Source organism: Manacus candei, unplaced genomic scaffold (assembly GCF_025592945.1).
Source record: "Manacus candei isolate 608988 ecotype Guabito, Panama unplaced genomic scaffold, ASM2559294v1 h1tg000070l, whole genome shotgun sequence".
Taxonomy (NCBI): domain Eukaryota; kingdom Metazoa; phylum Chordata; class Aves; order Passeriformes; family Pipridae; genus Manacus; species Manacus candei.
The window spans coordinates 1686186-1702700 of record NW_026138118.1 but is presented as its reverse complement, the minus strand read 5'-3'; the positions used below and the strand labels follow the sequence as shown (position 1 = coordinate 1702700).

The following is a 16515-nucleotide window of genomic DNA, read 5'->3' as shown; positions in this document are numbered from 1 at the left end:
AGTCAAAGGCACAGACCAAGTTGTGCAAACTAATCTAAAGTTTTAATACTTCTCCATTTTCTTGATGTTTTAACCCAAAGTTAAACTACTCTGGTCCAAAAAGTGCTGAACGCTGGGCACTAATCTCATCCCCAACTGGTCACTGCACATCCAGCAAGCAGATTTAGGATGCAAAAGGAAATATAATTCTCCATCTGTCAAGGAAGGAGCTACATGGGACTGATCTTCCTCACTCCAGGTACTAATAAACTTGTCTTTTTCACCAACTGTTCAGTCAGATTGGACCAAAGAAGCTTAAATCAGCAGTATAAGGATCCAACGAGACAGAAAGGGAATGGTGCTCCAGGCTGCCAGCCACCAGTGCCACAGTGGGCTAAGGAACAGAAAAATAAAATAAAAATAAGACAATTTCCCCTGAAAGTCAGGGCCTACTCTGACAGAGGTCAGGTACTTCAGCCACTGCAAACAGAGAGCCCAAAAAATGAAATGTTTTCGGCAGAACCTGCCGAGCAGAGTACTCAGGGTTAAACTTCCCTCTCAAATCCATTACTTTTGTAAATTACATTCAATCTCCACTGGGAAGCCAGAAGCTAATGACTTAGTAAAAAGCACAGGCAGCCTCCATCATTCCCATTTCCATGTGGAATACTACCAGTGCTAATTTATCCTGCTGTGCTTCTGATTGCCCTCACCCCGTTCCCTCCACTCACCGGCAGGCTGGAAGGTCTGGACTGAAGATTCAAGTTCATGTCTTCTTGCCCTTTACTGGAAGCCATTGAGGGAGCAGATGATGCCTGGGACCCAAATGAGTCTTGAGATAACTCCTGAAACATCAAGAAACACCACAAGAACACCACAAATGGGAATGCAATAAAGCCTCTGTTGGAATCACTGTGGTATATTCTCACACTGAGGAAGATTCGTGTTCCCTTGGTGACATTTGATCAAAACAGGAGGCAAGACAGCAAAGATTTGCACACAAACACTGCCCAACTACTACAGAGTTGGGAGTACAAGTCTAAAACCTGACAGAACAGTATTCTGGAGCTTTCCCTTACAACAGATCCTGGAGATCAGAGGCTGTCCTGGGATCTGCTCATTTCACTTCTTCACCTTCTAACATCTCACCAAGTACCTCATTACATACACAAGGCAAGTCAATTAAAACCTTCCACTTTTCAACAGCTGCCTTGGATGCGTCGCAGTGTTTGCTGAAAGGTCCCAGCCAGCTTTGTTTCTCCTCCCTAAAGCCAAGTTTTACATTTAAGAGCAAACTCTTCCATCACCACCCACGTGTCGCTCTGCAAACTGTGCTCTGCCATTGTGCTGAAACAAGTAGCTGTGGGACCACCTGGAGAACTGCAGGTGGAAACCATTCCATTGTGGAATCCTTTACACTGCTATTTACAGAAGCACTGAGGTTGGAGAAGACCTCCAAGGTCATTGAGTCTCACCTCTGACCAATCACCACCTTGTCAACCAGACCAGAGCACTGAGCTGTTCCCTGAACACCTCCAGGAGTGGGGACTCCACCACCTCCCTGAGCAGTTCCAATGCCTGACAACCCTTTCCATGAACAAATTCTTCCTGAACTGCCAACCAGCAGCATTTTCCTTAGCATGAGTCTTTAAAACTGCAGTATTAGCATGGCCTGTTACCACCACATCTGAGACACAAGAGGAGTCAGCCCGGCTCTGATCATATCCTCCCACCCGACTCGTTGACGCGTTCAACCGATTTTAACGCACGAACCAAAAGGATTTGCACAACTTCTTAAAAAACAAACAAACAAACAAAACACTTGCAGAAGATAAAAAAAATAAAAAAGGCAGGAGATGACCTACCTGAGGAGGGGGGAAGCGTTGCTGGGAATACGCAGACTGCGGCTGCGGCGGCTGGGACTGGGGGTACGACGAGGACTGCTGGGACAGGGCTGAGGAAGCTGATTGCTGGGTTTGCTGCTGCTGGTACGGCGACTGGGACTGCTGCTGGGAGTAGGGGGGCTGGCTCTGGGGGTGCTGCTGGGCTGTGGATTGCTGCTGGGGGTATGGAGTCGGGGACTGCTGATGGGGCGGCTGGGATTGCTGCTGGGAATACGCCGGCTGCGATGTCTGGAGCTGTGGAGCTTGAGATTGAGGCTGTTGCTGCTGCTGATAAGAAGGCTGAGAGTGAGGGGTCTGGGATGGAGGCTGCTGGGAGTATGGAGGCTGCTGCTGCTGGGGGTGAGGGCTTTGCTGGTTGTAATATGGAGTCTGGCTTTGCTGCCCATACGCGCTGGGGCCCTGCTGCCCGTAGGGAGGCATCTGCAGAGGAAGAGGATGGAGTTATGCCAGTTACAAAGGTATTTCTCACACACACACACACACACACACACACACACACACAGATTATCCTCAAGAAGTAAAAACTCAGAAACCTGTGCAGAGCAGTTAACTGGGAACGTACTGGAAATGCCAACACCTACGTATTTCCCAGACAACAGCAAAAGTCACTTGTGTGTGACATTATTCTTGGCAGTAACAAAATTTTAATAGCTAAGCCTTTAGGGATCTCCATCTGACCACCCTTCAAAACTGAAAGGGAAAACTGCTTGCTCCAATACAAAAAAAAAAAATAAAATAAAATAAAAATTGTCTCTTGAATCCTGCAAACAGTCCAGCAGGCGCCACTCGGATCATGTAATGAGCCAAAACTGACCTGAAGTCATTTCTTCTGCAAAGAACAGCTGTGTCTTTAACACAACACAGCGGAAAGAGGATCTCCCTCCCCTCGCTATTTATTTTTCCCTTGTTGGATTCACTGCTCTGCTGCTGCTTCTCTTGGAGACGAGGATTCCACAGGTCCTCGGGTGTCGATCACACCTGGATGCAGGTGTGGGGCAAAATGCAGCCTAAAGAAATGCCATTTTGCCTAAATAACCAGTTCCAACCTGGCAGAACGTGATCCCCTTCAGAAGACACAGCATTTTGTTGCTCTTTTCCCTGCTGTAACAGAGACCACAGAAGACCAGGTGCTCTACCTGCTGTGCATATGAGATGCTGCCCATCGTACTTTGCGTCCTGCTTTGCATTCCCATGGGATATCTCTGGGGAGTCTGTGGCCCATAGGGCTGTCCTGGGTAGCCATGTCCTTGCTGTGGCCCCGCCTGAGGTCCCTGCTGTTGTGTGTAGGGGTTGTTCCCTCCGTAGGGCTGTGGCCTCATCTTCCCCATCTGATCCATCGGGCTCGAGGGCTGCAAGGCAAGTTGTGACACGTGATGTACGTCCAATGCTACGGGAATTGCTCCCGACTTCCCAAAAACCCCAGAAGAAAACTCCAACAGGTCGGCGCAGGGAAAAGGCTGCTCGTCTCCCCCTTCCCAGCTGCTAAACTCCAACATTACAGTTGGAATTACAGCAGGATTCCTGCTGTCCTTTCAAACCCACAGATGTTTCGCCAAGAACAAACCCAATGAGAAGTCATTTAATGCTGACATATCTCCCGTGGCAGGACAGGGAAGAAGGATCATTAAGAAAGATGAATTATCAGTGTAAGTGGCTTTTCCCCATAGCAGGTAGTAGTTTAATGTCCAGATATTCCACAACAAGGTAAATTTGGGCTGGAAATTTAAATATTCACAAGAAACACTGCTTTTTTCACGTATAACAAGGTCTCCCAAAACACTACAGGCTGTTAATTTACACTTATGCATTTCAATTAATCCACACTGATGCAGTAACGCTGGTCAGTGCTACTGACATCCACAGCAGTTTTATTTTTGCCTTTTTTTTTTTTACATGTGCTTTGTGTCTGCTGCCTTCTGTAGAATAAAGAGTTCTGAATGGAATTTATTCGGATGCAGGCAAAAAACACTTTGTCAGCCTTGAAAGTCAGCTCCCTGGGCTTTAGAGCTGAGACAAGACAACTGAATAAATGCAACTTTCCTTGGACTTCCTAATCTGTGCTACCCCTGCCTGGAGCCAAGACGTGGGAATAGTCAATCAGATTTCCTGAAAGCACCATAAACCTCAAGACTATAAACCTCAAAACAGAGGGTTTTTTTTTTTACCTTGGCAGTGCTGTTCCCACACTAAAGGAAGGGCTGTTTTGGCATGGTGACCTCTAAATGAATCCCAGCACAGTCCTTAACCTCCACCACTTGGACTGAATGGGAATCCTTCCCTGATCTCCTGGTGACCTAACTAATACCAATTAGATGTTTTCCACCAGATCACCATGACAATGGACTCTCTATTACACCATCCCTTCCTGCCACAAGCCCTGGGGTGGTATTTGTACAGATCCACCCTCTCTAGCTGAGCTCAGGTGCTTGAGGAGTGGCACTACAGGTCTGCACAAGCAAATATCACACACAGCCAGCTCTGGCTGGAAAATCTGAAGAATCCCGGAGACCAGAACAGGATTTCACTTATGTTTGCTGAATCCACCCTCCCAGGGAAAAAAAAAAGTTCTTGCAGTATGCTACACTTCAGAAAATCCTACCCCAAGAGCCAGCACAGCTTGAAGCCCCAGCACACAGACCCTGTGAACATTTGTTTGACCAGCTGTCTGCTGAGTTTGGCTGCCAGCAGAGGCTCAGCCCCGAGCCCACAGCAACACCGAGCCAGAGGGGCACCACAGGGAGTTAATGGTGCTCTGGTGGGGCAACAGCAGCTGGGCCATGTGAGGGATTTAATGGGGATGGCAGGAAAAGCACCCCGTTATTGGGAAAAGGGGGGCTGCCCGCTCAGTGGAAAGCAGGCTCCCCACACCAACACGGCACAAATCAGTTAAGAACCAGGTCCAAGTCCTCTACTCTACTCCAGCCCAGCTTCAGACACCCACAGAATCATAGGATATGCTGAGCTGGAAGGGACCCACAAGGATCATGGAGTCCAACTCCCTGCACAGGACACCCCCAAGAGTCACACCATGTGCCTGTGAGCCTTGTCCAGATGCTCCCTGAGCTCTGTCAGGGGTGGTAAAGCAAACATCCCTGCAAACACAGCATCTGTCATCCTGTGGAACCTGCTCCCAAACGACCCTGTGCATGGCACTGGTGTGATTCTCCCTCCAGAGGCGGATTTTGGATGCCCTTCCATGCTCAGCTGTGCTCATGTTCCCATTCTCCTCCACACTGATACTAAAACAGTTCTGAACAAGTTGTATTTCGTGTTTTGTGTTCAAGTTACCACAGATGCTGCTGCTGCTGCTGCTGAGGAGTAACACAGACACAGGCTGCAGGACTCCAGGCTCCTTCTCCAAGGAAGCTCCAGATCCCTGCACTCCACACCCAGAGCCCACACAGGGTTCTGTGCCTGGCTCTGAAAAGGAGCTTCCATTCATGGGGGCAGAAAAAAGAGCTCTTTGATGGTTCTGCTTGGAATCCTCAGAGCTACAGGGCTCAATCCTGAATGGAGCACCCATGTGGAGCCCCCATACACCCTAAAGGATGCAAATGGTGTTTACATCTTCCCAGCAATTGTTGCTAATGCTTCCCCAGTCCTGCCTTGTGGGTATCACCTTACATTACTGACATCTTCTCCCTCCCCACATTATCTTCTTTGGTATGTAAAAACAGGGCCACCAGGAGGCTTCCCAGCCCCTGGCTTTTGACTTCAACCTCTCTCTCACCACCCCCAAACACACACATCCTTCCTTCCACCTGATAAAGTGCAACTTTGGGGTTACTGACTAAATATTTCAGCATCTTTTCCGTTTGTTACTTGCTTCCTCCTGGTTATAACTCACCTCTGCAGGTAGCTTCTCAAATACATTCCTTTTGAGGGATTTTGGGTTTTAATTTATTTTTTTTTAAATACACTCAGACCACATGCTGCCACACCTCTGCACTGATTTTCTTGCCTGTGGTCACCCACAACAGTAACCATCTCTTCAGGAAAGAGAGAAACAAGGTGAGGATTCACTTTTTCATGACTCCTACAGGAAGCATGACGAATGCTAAAAAACTCCCAAGAAACATTTGGAACTTTATGCAGCCATTAAAAAAAAAAAAAAAAAAAAAAAGAAGACAGGGAAGGAAAAAAACCCAAAACACAAACCCCAAAGATATTTCCAGGATGTGACCAAGTCACCTTGATTGCTCAGCGTAGGAGGACACAACAGTGCCTCAAACTGCTACCCTTCCAACAGGCCCCAGCACAGAGAAGATGCTAAAAACAAACACGAAGAGTATCTAAATTGCAGCCTTAAAGATAAAATTCTATCAACAGAAGAAATGTAAACGCCAATTAACCTCTAATGAAGGAACTATTTCATACACAGCTCCTGCAAGCCAACAGGCTAATTCGTGCTCCCCGGGGCTGCATCTCAAACGCTGCAACGTGTTGTTTCCTCCCTCAAAATACCCCACTAATTCAAAATATCCCACATCTCCGTCTTGCTGACGGGGCTTTAACTGCTCTCCACTTGGTATTGTTGCTCTGGCTCAAAGAGCCAACCATCAGGAAGCCTCCTTGAATCTGCTACCTCAATCCTTTCAGGCAGTTTAACTACGTGCGCCTCATGAAAAGAAAAAGGTTGAAACGCAGGGATGTGGGGATTGATCCAAGAGCTCCTGTGAAGGTGCTGGGAGGAGCAGAGGTGCTGCACAGCCCCTTTGTATGCCCGTGTCACACGAGCTGGGCCGAGAGGAAGCGATGCCTGCAAGAACACTTCAGGATTAATAAGGAAATACCAAACTCCGACTGCAAAAGGCTGGAAATTCTTCTCTGGACTGATACGTGGGAAATCCTTTCAATAGGAAACCACAGGAGTAGATTACTGTGATTACACTTCAAAAGCAAAGGCCCTGCCACAGAGAGACATAATTGAGAGAAAAGTGTTGCTCCTTGATCACTGAAGTCCAGACCCCCTGCTTACACCTCCCTGCATTCATAGAAATTGCTTCTATTCTCCCTCAATCCCGCTATCTCTGCTGTTGTGTAACACTGTCAAGTACCAAAACCTGGCAAAATATTGTCCTGCCACCAGTCAAACTTCCCAAAGGAGAGCTGGGTGGTTCTGTGTGTAATGAGAGTGACCGAACGCTGGTGCTCCAGGGAAACTGCTGAGCTTTTGGGAAAATTTAGATATATTTCTAGGCTAAAGAGTTTGTAACAGCAAGCCCAGAGTGAGCTTAAATTGCCGAGTTCAAAAGCTCTTCAAATCACTACGTGTGATGTGAAGGGTGTCAGACCCCTAAAATGAAGCAGCACAGGGAAATCAGCTCTTCTTCCAAACAACACCAGCGTTTTCCTCAAAAAACAAAAAAGAAAAGGAAAGCTTTAAGCAGACAAGAGGATTCCACAACAGTTCTTTTGAGATTTTGTCTGGTAGAAGAGAAATTTGGCCTCTTGAACGAGTAGTTTGGTTAAATTGGAGGGGACTTGCTATTGGTCCCAGCAGGAAAATGAGTAAAGGGAAGGGGCAAATCCCGCTTCGGAAGCAAGAGCCAAACCCTCCACAGCTGTACAGAAAAATGGAATTCTGACCTTCCCAGTTACCTTATTACGTATTTCTATTTTATTAGGCCAGAGGAAGAAAAGGAAGGAGAGTCATTTGCTGAACTCTCCAGTTTCAAATCAGCATCATTCAGCTATTGGCAAATGTGGGGTGCTGGCCACAACTGGTTTCCTCATCTGCCCCCTGAAAAAATAAAAATGCCAAAAAAATAAGAGAAAAGCCCAAAGCCCTCACCTTGGCTCTTAAACCTTTTCCTGACCAGCTCCGTTGTCCGTTTTTTGTGATAAAAAAATAATAAAGAGCATTCCTGGCTGTTTAACCGAGAGGAGCCCTAATTGATTCCCACAGTCATTAACCTGCATTTTACCTCGGAGAGTGGTAGTTAAGGAAGTCGGCACTGCTATTTATAACTCATCTCAAATTGAGGGCAGACTGCCTAAAATCTAACACATCCCAGCTGTACTCCTGTTTGAACTGGGGCCAAGGGAATTTTTTAAAGCAATCTTGGCACTGAATGAATGACACCAACAGTATGAGCGCGCGTGTGGTTGTGTTGTGGTGACGTAGCAGTGGAGGTGGAAGGGGAAGGGGGGGCCACACGCTGTAATCCCTCTCTCCCGAGCCCGGCTCAGCCCCGGCCGGCACTGGAGCCGGAGCCGCCCACCCAGAACCAAACACAGGAAACGTCTTTTCCTGTGGAACGCCTTGAAGTGAGAAGCACATGGCTAATCTGCATAAAAAGCAAAGCCACACCAACTCCTGCCAGGAAGGTTAGTGCTCGTAATCTCTGGCCACGGAGCTGGCTGCCTGCGAGGACTTGGACCCGCGCCGGATAACCCAGAAAGAGCCGGGAACAGATGGGAAGGACCCCGGCAGCAACAGCCCCGCACGTGACGCGCCACATGGCCCCGCCAGCACCAACTATTGTTTGGCTACCGGTACAAAGACGAGCCAGGCCAGGCCTGGGGAATCCAGTGAGAGGCAGCAGCTGCTCCCTGCCCACCGTCAGTATGGCTGGAGAACTGGAGAACGGGGACCACCCGACCCCGGGGGGCTGGAAGTTGTTGAGCTGAGAAGACGCTGAGCGGTCCCGGTTCACCCCGTCCCGCAGGCTCAGGGAACCAACTGCTCACCTGCCCCAGGCTGGATCCACACGGGATCTTACTGCAGTGAAGAAACTGGGTCTTGGAGAAGAACGGGCTCTCAACTCGTGTCTCCAACCCCTCGTTACCCAAAGGCAAGGACGAGTGGTCTCGGCAGCCAGTGGAGCTACAAAGCACATTGCTGTGTTGGCTACAAAAACTGCATTAGTGATGGACAACGCTGGGAAAGGGGAGCTGTTTTCCCCAAGAATTTGTCAGCTGGGATTGTGGTCATATTGGATCTAATCACTGAAAGCAGGCAAAGGAGTAAAACTACCCCTGCCCCCCAAACCGTCCTATGCTGTTCCTACCAAAAGCAATGACCTGGATGAAGCAGAAAAGCAGCGACAGCAGCAGCACCATAACAGGCTGGGAACACCTACAATGGCTCAGGAACAGACCTGGGTTCAAAATCAGTTTTCCAGTTCCTTCCGCCCCATTGAAAAACACCAACCTTGCCAAGGTAGGAAAGGGAACCTCCACAGGAGAGTCAAGAGAAACAGAGAATCACTCAGGAAAGAATATTTTGTCTTGATCACAAGGCTGCCAAGAAGCTTTATCAACCCAGCATTAGTGTCTCTAAAAACTATCCCTAATCAAAGCCAAGAGGCTGCACTAACCTTTGCCATTTCTAGTATGTTCTGCATCCTCTGGAGTTACCAAGAGCTCAGGTTGCCATGACCCACCAGTGCTGGGTCAGGTCTTGGAGGTCTCAACCTCCAGCACCACATCCACACTGCTTCCAGGGACAGGAGATTCGATCTCCCACCTCTAAACCCTCCCCCTAAACTAAACCTCTGCCGTATTTTTATGCCCAGGAGGCACTGTGAGAGTTACACTGCCTGCAGCATCAAGGTACCAGTGCATTGAGCAAGACAAACCCCATTTTCCATGTGCTCCACAGTGACATTAAGTGTGATGGCACCTGCTCATAAAGCACAGGTCTCGTGAACAAGCATGAAACACAGGGGAGGTATTGCCCAAAGCTGGCACAAAGCCTTGGAGATCCACCAAAATCAACCAGGCCGTGGCAATTCCACCAGCTGACACCAGCAGTTTCTCCCTTCTGGGAATAACTCACCACCAGGGCAATGCCACAACATCGCCAAAAGCACAACTAACAGAGAGGTGGGACACAACAACATCCAATGAGCAACACAGGAGGCTTCAGCAAACCCTACTTTGAGCTGGTCATGCTCATGTTTGCAGTCCAGACACCTTCACACCCATCTGTCTCTTCCAAAACTCCACACACAGGTGACTCCAATAAGCAGAGAAACGAGCACAAACTAACGACCGTCCCCATTTGGGAGCAAACATGGTTCATCTTCCAGTGAGGGGCACTTTCATCTGATCTATTTAAGGTGCAACTGGCTGTGCTAAGGTCAACACCCCAGCCTGAACTCGCTGCCTTTTATAGCCTTCTGAAGGGCCAGTGTGCCGGGTCACGCTCCATTGCCCCTCTTCCCACGGTGGTCTGCTTTTCAAGAGAGACACAAGAGGCTGAGGGGAGGTTAAAGTGAAAATAAAGATCCCTCCTGTAGTAGATAAAGGTGTTCCCAAAAGAAAACACCTAGAAAACCCCGTGGTAAACACTACAGTGAGGCGTATCCACCGTCTCACCAGGACAGTTTAAACGACAAGTATGTTTTCCTGAGAACATCACAGGAATGCACAGTTCCTGTTTTGCTTTTCTCCCCTCCCTTTTTTAACTTGAGAAATCTATTAACTTCCCTCAGTCCCTCAGCACCAGCAGGACAGCACATTGAGCCCATGCTGGCCCTGCTCAGCACCCACCAGTGACCCTCCTTGCCTTCTCTCCAGGGCAGCACCATCACTTTGGGAACAGCACTCCATTCAGGAAGCAGGACAGGATGCTCTGACTCACACCCATAAGCTTGGGAGTACCAAAACCTGACTTCTGGAACACAGTACAGCGTTACAAACGCTCACCCCTCAGAAACTTGCAGGACAAACACACTTTTACGTGAGCTACAGAAAAATACAACTCCCCCCTATGACTGCCAGAATCTAACTCAGATTTGGATGCATAACCAGCAGGTGATGTATCACTGTCATCTCATTATCAATGGCCAATGCAGACTGAAGTACTGGTTGCCAAAATAACTGACCTCTGCTCGACAGTTTCAGTTCTGCAACTGGAAGAAGCCTGGTTTTTCTTCTGACTTTTTCCAGTAGGTCAGAGTTTGACCAAAGACACTTTCTATTCCTCTAAACTCCTCCTAACACCCAGCCCTCAGAATAAGCTCATGACACCAACACAGAAGGAAAACAGGACGTTTTCTAAATTACCTCAGGCACCTGCTTCTATCTGGAGCTCCTGCAAACTTAAAACCTGCCCTGTTCAACGTCCATCCTTTCCTCGATCATTTATTTACACCACTTTGGGGAGTGTAAATCTGCTGTAAATCCAGATGCTAAGTTGTACCAGTGGAAGAAGGATGAGTTTCTCCCAGCAGCCATCCTGTGACCTGTATCTCCCTGCTAAACACAATCCAGTAATTACCCATTAACATTTCTCAGCAAGAGCCCAGTCCACACATCTCGGAGGACTTTCCCAAGCACAGCTCTTACTAATATTCTTGTAATTGATTAAAACTGGCCAGAGTTTTGCTTACAGGATGTATCATTATGGAACATTTCATCCCTGAAAGAAGTCGATCAGAAGAAGGTGATGTGGTGGGGAAGTGAAATGAGAGTCACCCCTCAAACCCTCACTGGAAATAACCCCACAGGAGCCCAGTGTTTGTGTCCAAGTACAAGCAGAGTTATCTTACTTTTTATTTTATTAAAAACCAGAGAGTGGGAAAGTGCCAAGCCTACCTGTGTTTTAAACCAAGTGCATTCACTGATTTCATCTTTCCTTCCCAGCCTGACTTTAAACAAGCCTTAACAAATTCTACAAATCCAGCTTACCAAGGCTCTGGATTTCACTTCCTTTCCTCAGTCAGTTGATCTCTCTGACACGTGGCCACGTTGGTTATCACACCACATTATTCAGGCATCTCTCAGGACCCTTGATATAATATTTCAACCACTATCATATCTAAAGATGACACACAACTGGTTTTCTGCTATCTTCAGGATCTACTCAGAGGCAGAACAGGACATTTTTCTGGACTTGTGAAAAGCTGTCGTGCAAAAGGACCTGAAGCAAGATTTATGCTGTAAACACTGAGACGGGCTGACCTGGGAGAGGGGGAAACTCTGCTCTGTGTTTATGCAAACCTTGTCCTCTCACAGCACCCTCCTCCTCCTCCTGGGATGCACAAGCAATACAATGGCTCCTCATGGACACCTCTCCAATCTGCAGGCCTGGGGTACATCCCTGTGGAAACAAGGGATCCCCCACCTCCTGAAAATTAGGCAACAACCAGAGGATTCATTCCCTTTCCCTCCATCTTTCTCTTGCCAGCACCACAATGATATGACATGTCTGTAAGTACCTGAAGGGAGAGGGCAGAGGATGGACCAGGCTCTGCTCAGGGGTGCCCAGCAACGGGACAAGAGGCAACAAAAATGATGCCCATCATTCTGCCCATTGCTCTGGGCAGAAAATGATCCCAGGAAGTTCCACCTGAACATGAGGAAGAAGTTCTTTCCTGTGCAGTGACCAAGCACTGAACAGGCTGCACCGAGAGGGTGTGGAGTCTCCCTCACTGGAGATATTCCAGAGCTGCCTGGACACAGTCCTGTGCCACGTGCTCTGGGATGACCCTGCTTGAGCGGGGAGGTGGGACCAGATGACCCACTGTGGTCCCTTGAAACCTGACCCATTCTCTGATTCCATGACTGAACAACCATGTTGTTCCAAAATACCACAATGTAAGGCCTTTGCAGGGGCTCTGGGTTAGGGAACAGCCCAAAGCCTGAGCCTGCCCAGGGCATGGCTGGAAGACACTGTCCCTGTCTGACAGCCCAGCCTGGGCAACCTGGCTGGGTCATCAGTTCCTCCTTTATCAGACCCTGACGTGGGAGCAGGAGCTGAGAACCATTTACATGGTTCTTTTACCATGGCAGGAGACCCTGATAAACACCATTTACTGACTCAACTATGGCCAAAATTAACAAAGAATTGCAATTCTTTTACAGTATCTGCAGACCAGTGAAATTTTCAGGCTTTTCCCAGCCGGTCAGGGTCAGATGATGCAGTTTGGTATTCAGACTGTGTGATCTCTGTACAATTCCTATATAATTTCTCCAATAATTTCATTTTAGGATGAAAACATAATTTCCTCCTATCCAAATAATTAGGTAACAAGCTACCCCTCACTCTCAGACTTCAACTCACTTTAGAAGCACACTATTCAACCAGCTTTCCCCAAGTGTCATTGTTTGCTCCTCCCAAAATCTGAGCAACACCAAGATGTAAAGAAAACTGCGCCTCAGCTCCATGGGAGATGATCCCAAGGACCATGTGACAGTTGTAATGAGGTGCTGTTCCTTTTAAGATGGAAAGAAACTTCCTTCCTGAATATTAAATCAGCCAACCTCCTACGTCTGCTCTAATGAACTGGAGACAAGTCAACAAAAAGACATTCGAGTGTCTCATTACAGCGTTTTCGTTCCAGGCCGACTTCCACACTGCAAGGAGCAAAGCAGGCTCATGTTGTACCACAGAAATGGGACTGGGCCAAGAGCAAGCCATAAAAAAAGCCAGAGGAGGAAGGGCTAGGATGGAAGAGCAGAATTATATTGAGTGTTACCCCTTCTTAAGTGATCTCAGTCCGATCAGTACGAGAGCGGCTGTTCCAGATCACCAGAGAGTCACAAAATATTTGCTCCAAGCACTACTGAAAACCTGAAAGGGCTTCAGAAACCCCATAAATATAACCTGTGGCAAACTTCAATCGCCCAGCTAATTCCCCAGAACCCCCCATTTCTTTTAAAACAAGCAGTGCTGATCTTATGGCCAAACATCTTTTGCTACTGAACACAGTGGATCTTTTCCAAAACTTTAGGTCTGAAGGAAGAACCCATGCAAGAGGTTCACTAGAGTTTACTTGCTAGAATAAAGCTGGTTTTATTGATTCATTAAAAACCCTTCCTGCACAGAAATCTGATGGGTGCTGGTGCACACTCCAGAGTTGATAAGACACCTCCAGCACGGCCTCTCAGCTTCCTAAAAAAATTCTTTCTAGCTCTTCATCCATAAAATGCAGCAGCACAGGTTTCTACCCACTTGTGTCTGTCTGAAAGCTCCAACTGTATTTGAATATCTCATCACTTTGCAAATCTGTCTCATTTTACACCAGAATAAACGGAGGCTGAACAGACTCGACCGGACAGACAAACTCCCATGACCTCTTCCCACGCTGGGTTGGTGTGAGCTTAACCAAGGAGCCTCTCAGGATCAGGTCAGGGCTCCATGGTCCCAACTCTCCTTGCACACACACAGCACTGTGTGAGAGAGAGGTACAGCTGTCAGAAGTGCCTCATCCCAGTTTGCAGAGTTCCATCTTCTCCACAGCAGCTGCTGCTTCAACAGGAGCTGCGTGTCAGGGCCTGTAGCTGCTCCAAGCCACGTCTCTGCTCCTGCAGAATAACTGAATTTATTTAAAAGTGTGTGTTATGGAAGACCAAAACAATACCAGAAGTCTGAGGTTTGGGACGAAGCTGTGGGAGAGACAGGCAATCCCAGTTTAAGTGAACACAAACCCCGTGCTCACCATGCTCATCTCCCAGAATTCAAACTCACAGCTCCGTGCTGGACACCACCTCTGCTTTGGGATGGGGTTCTGTGGGTCAGGCAGCTCTAAGTGGCCAAAGGCACAGCCTCATTCCAGCCAGGAGGTTGGGATGAACAGCCACTGATTACCTCAAGAGTATCTCACACACCCCCGGGCCACAGGGCAGGAGGTGACTGTCACCACACACCATGTACTGCACCAGCCCCAGTGTCACCTCATCAGGAAGCAACTTGGTAAATCCCAAACCCCCTCCCATCCCTTCTTACCCCTCTGTGTTTTATATCCAACACAAAACAAGGTAACAAAGCTTTGTTTTGCTAATAGAAAACAGAAAAGTTACTTCGTTTCCCTTGTCATTACAGCAGCTGACAAATCTGGGTGCTATTTTTGTGGGTTTTATTGAGCCTTCTCTTATTTTAGCCTTAAAATTCAACCTCCAAGTCTCCACTTCGGTTCCACGGAACCAAAAATATTTAAAATAGCAGCAACAACAAGTTACCATCTGCATTTACCAGGGATGAGCTTGGTAACTTTATAGCAAACCACAACCAATCTCCAGTATTTATACCCAAAAGATCTATTTGCATCCAGCAAGCAGAGCTGCTGTCGTGCTTCTGTTGGGAAGAGGAGGTTGGGGGAGATGGAAAAAACGTAGGCAAGAAACTTGGAGCTGCAGCCAAGCTCCCAGACAGCAGGGAAGACTCTCCTGGAGCCTTCACTGAGCCAATGCTGTCATGATTCAGGTTCCTTACTCTTGGCAAGTCCAACACACGGATCCCAAGCGACACAAGGTCATTGTTATTTAAAAATACTAATAGTTAAAAAAAAAAAAAAAAAAGCCCACCAGGGCTTGGTTACAGTGATTTTTGAAGCCTGGTTCTGCTGCCCCAGAAAAACCCAGCTTTCTTTCCAGGCAAAAGGAACAAGGTGGGGAGTTGCTGAGCGAGTTACGAGGAGCGTGTGCTGGCAGCTGGGGAGAAGATACAAGAATTCCCAACTGTGCCAATGCCATGGGGGGAGGAGGAACAGCCAACGCTGCAAAGTCTTCACTGGTTTTAGGAACAGGTATAACGAGAAACCGTAAGACAACTCATATGAGAAAAGGAAGATGAGACATGACTGTACCTTGACAGCAGTGACAACTCTGAACAGTTTATTGCCATTTACAGAGTGATCAGATTTAAAGCTCACCTTAATTCCTGCTCCCCAATCCGCACGAGCATCTCTGTGGCCTTGACACAGTGCACTTCCAACACGCTCTGCATTCATCAGTAAAGCCAGTAAAGCTACACTCTGAAGCTCAGCAGCAAATTATCCCTTGGTCTCCTGGTACAACACACCTACTGAGTTATTCACACGAGCAGATTTAGCACCGAGCTCCAAGGAGGAGAAGGGATGGAAGGGTTAAGGGCCGAAACACAGCTGAAAGCTGAGGAGCACTGGATTGCTCTGGGATGTCTCATAGAACACTAATCACTTCATCTGATTTTAATTCCTGACACCAAATCAGCATATAGCTTTTCAAAGGAAATCTTGTCCTAGATTGCAAGGTAATCAATCACAATTAACGTGGAAACCAGCTTCTGCAACGCCGTCATGCCCCGTGAACCGAGCGGGAAGGACGGGGAAGGGGCTTAGAAGGATCTTTCAAGTACAGGCAGACAGGATAATTTGGGATAGGATCACTCTGTCGGTGTCTTCTGCACACCCAAGAGCAGACAGCAGACAGCCAGGTGTTTTGCTTCTCTTCCAGAGCAAGGGCTGAACAAGAGGGGGGGTTTTATGCCAATTCTACCACAAACATTCACCCAGGACCAGCCCCCTGAAAATCTCTTCCCCATTCATGTGCCCTATTCCAGGGGAGACACATTCTCCCCACAGGCTGCTAGAAACCACATTCCCAGGGAGATGCTTTTCCCTTAAGCCAAAGAAAACTGTCAAGAGGATGGTGCCAGACTCTGTTCAGTGGTGCCCAAAGACCAGACAAGGAGCAGTGGCCGTAAACTAAAACATTAAAGTTCCATCTCAGCATGAGGCAGAACTTCTTTCCATGGAGGGTGTCAGAGCTCTGAACAGCTGCCCAGGGAGGGTGTGGAGTCTCCCTCTCTGCAGACATTCCAAACCCACCTGGGCATGTCCCTGTGTCACCTGCTCTGGGTGACCCTGCCTTGGCAGGGGGTTGGACTGGGTGATCTCCAGAGGGCCCTTCCAACCTGTGA

General features: G+C 48.0%; 3 protein-coding genes across 4 annotated transcripts in view; 2 read left to right on the top strand and 1 right to left on the bottom strand.

The window, feature by feature from the left end:
• The window catches only part of UBXN11 (UBX domain protein 11), a 283062-nt gene that overhangs the window by 103461 nt on the left and 163086 nt on the right, over positions 1-16515 (top strand). The gene's annotated exons all lie outside the window — the stretch shown is intronic.
• The window catches only part of GPATCH3 (G-patch domain containing 3), a 200690-nt gene that overhangs the window by 73756 nt on the left and 110419 nt on the right, over positions 1-16515 (top strand). The gene's annotated exons all lie outside the window — the stretch shown is intronic.
• The window catches only part of ARID1A (AT-rich interaction domain 1A), a 57955-nt gene that overhangs the window by 30662 nt on the left and 10778 nt on the right, over positions 1-16515 (bottom strand). For both annotated transcript variants that reach the window (XM_051807079.1, XM_051807080.1), the window contains exons 2-4: positions 3020-3232; positions 1845-2303; positions 711-824 (exon numbers count right to left, since the gene is read on the bottom strand). In XM_051807079.1, the coding sequence (XP_051663039.1) occupies positions 711-824; positions 1845-2303; positions 3020-3232 (786 nt within the window). The remainder of the gene's footprint in view (positions 1-710; positions 825-1844; positions 2304-3019; positions 3233-16515) is intronic.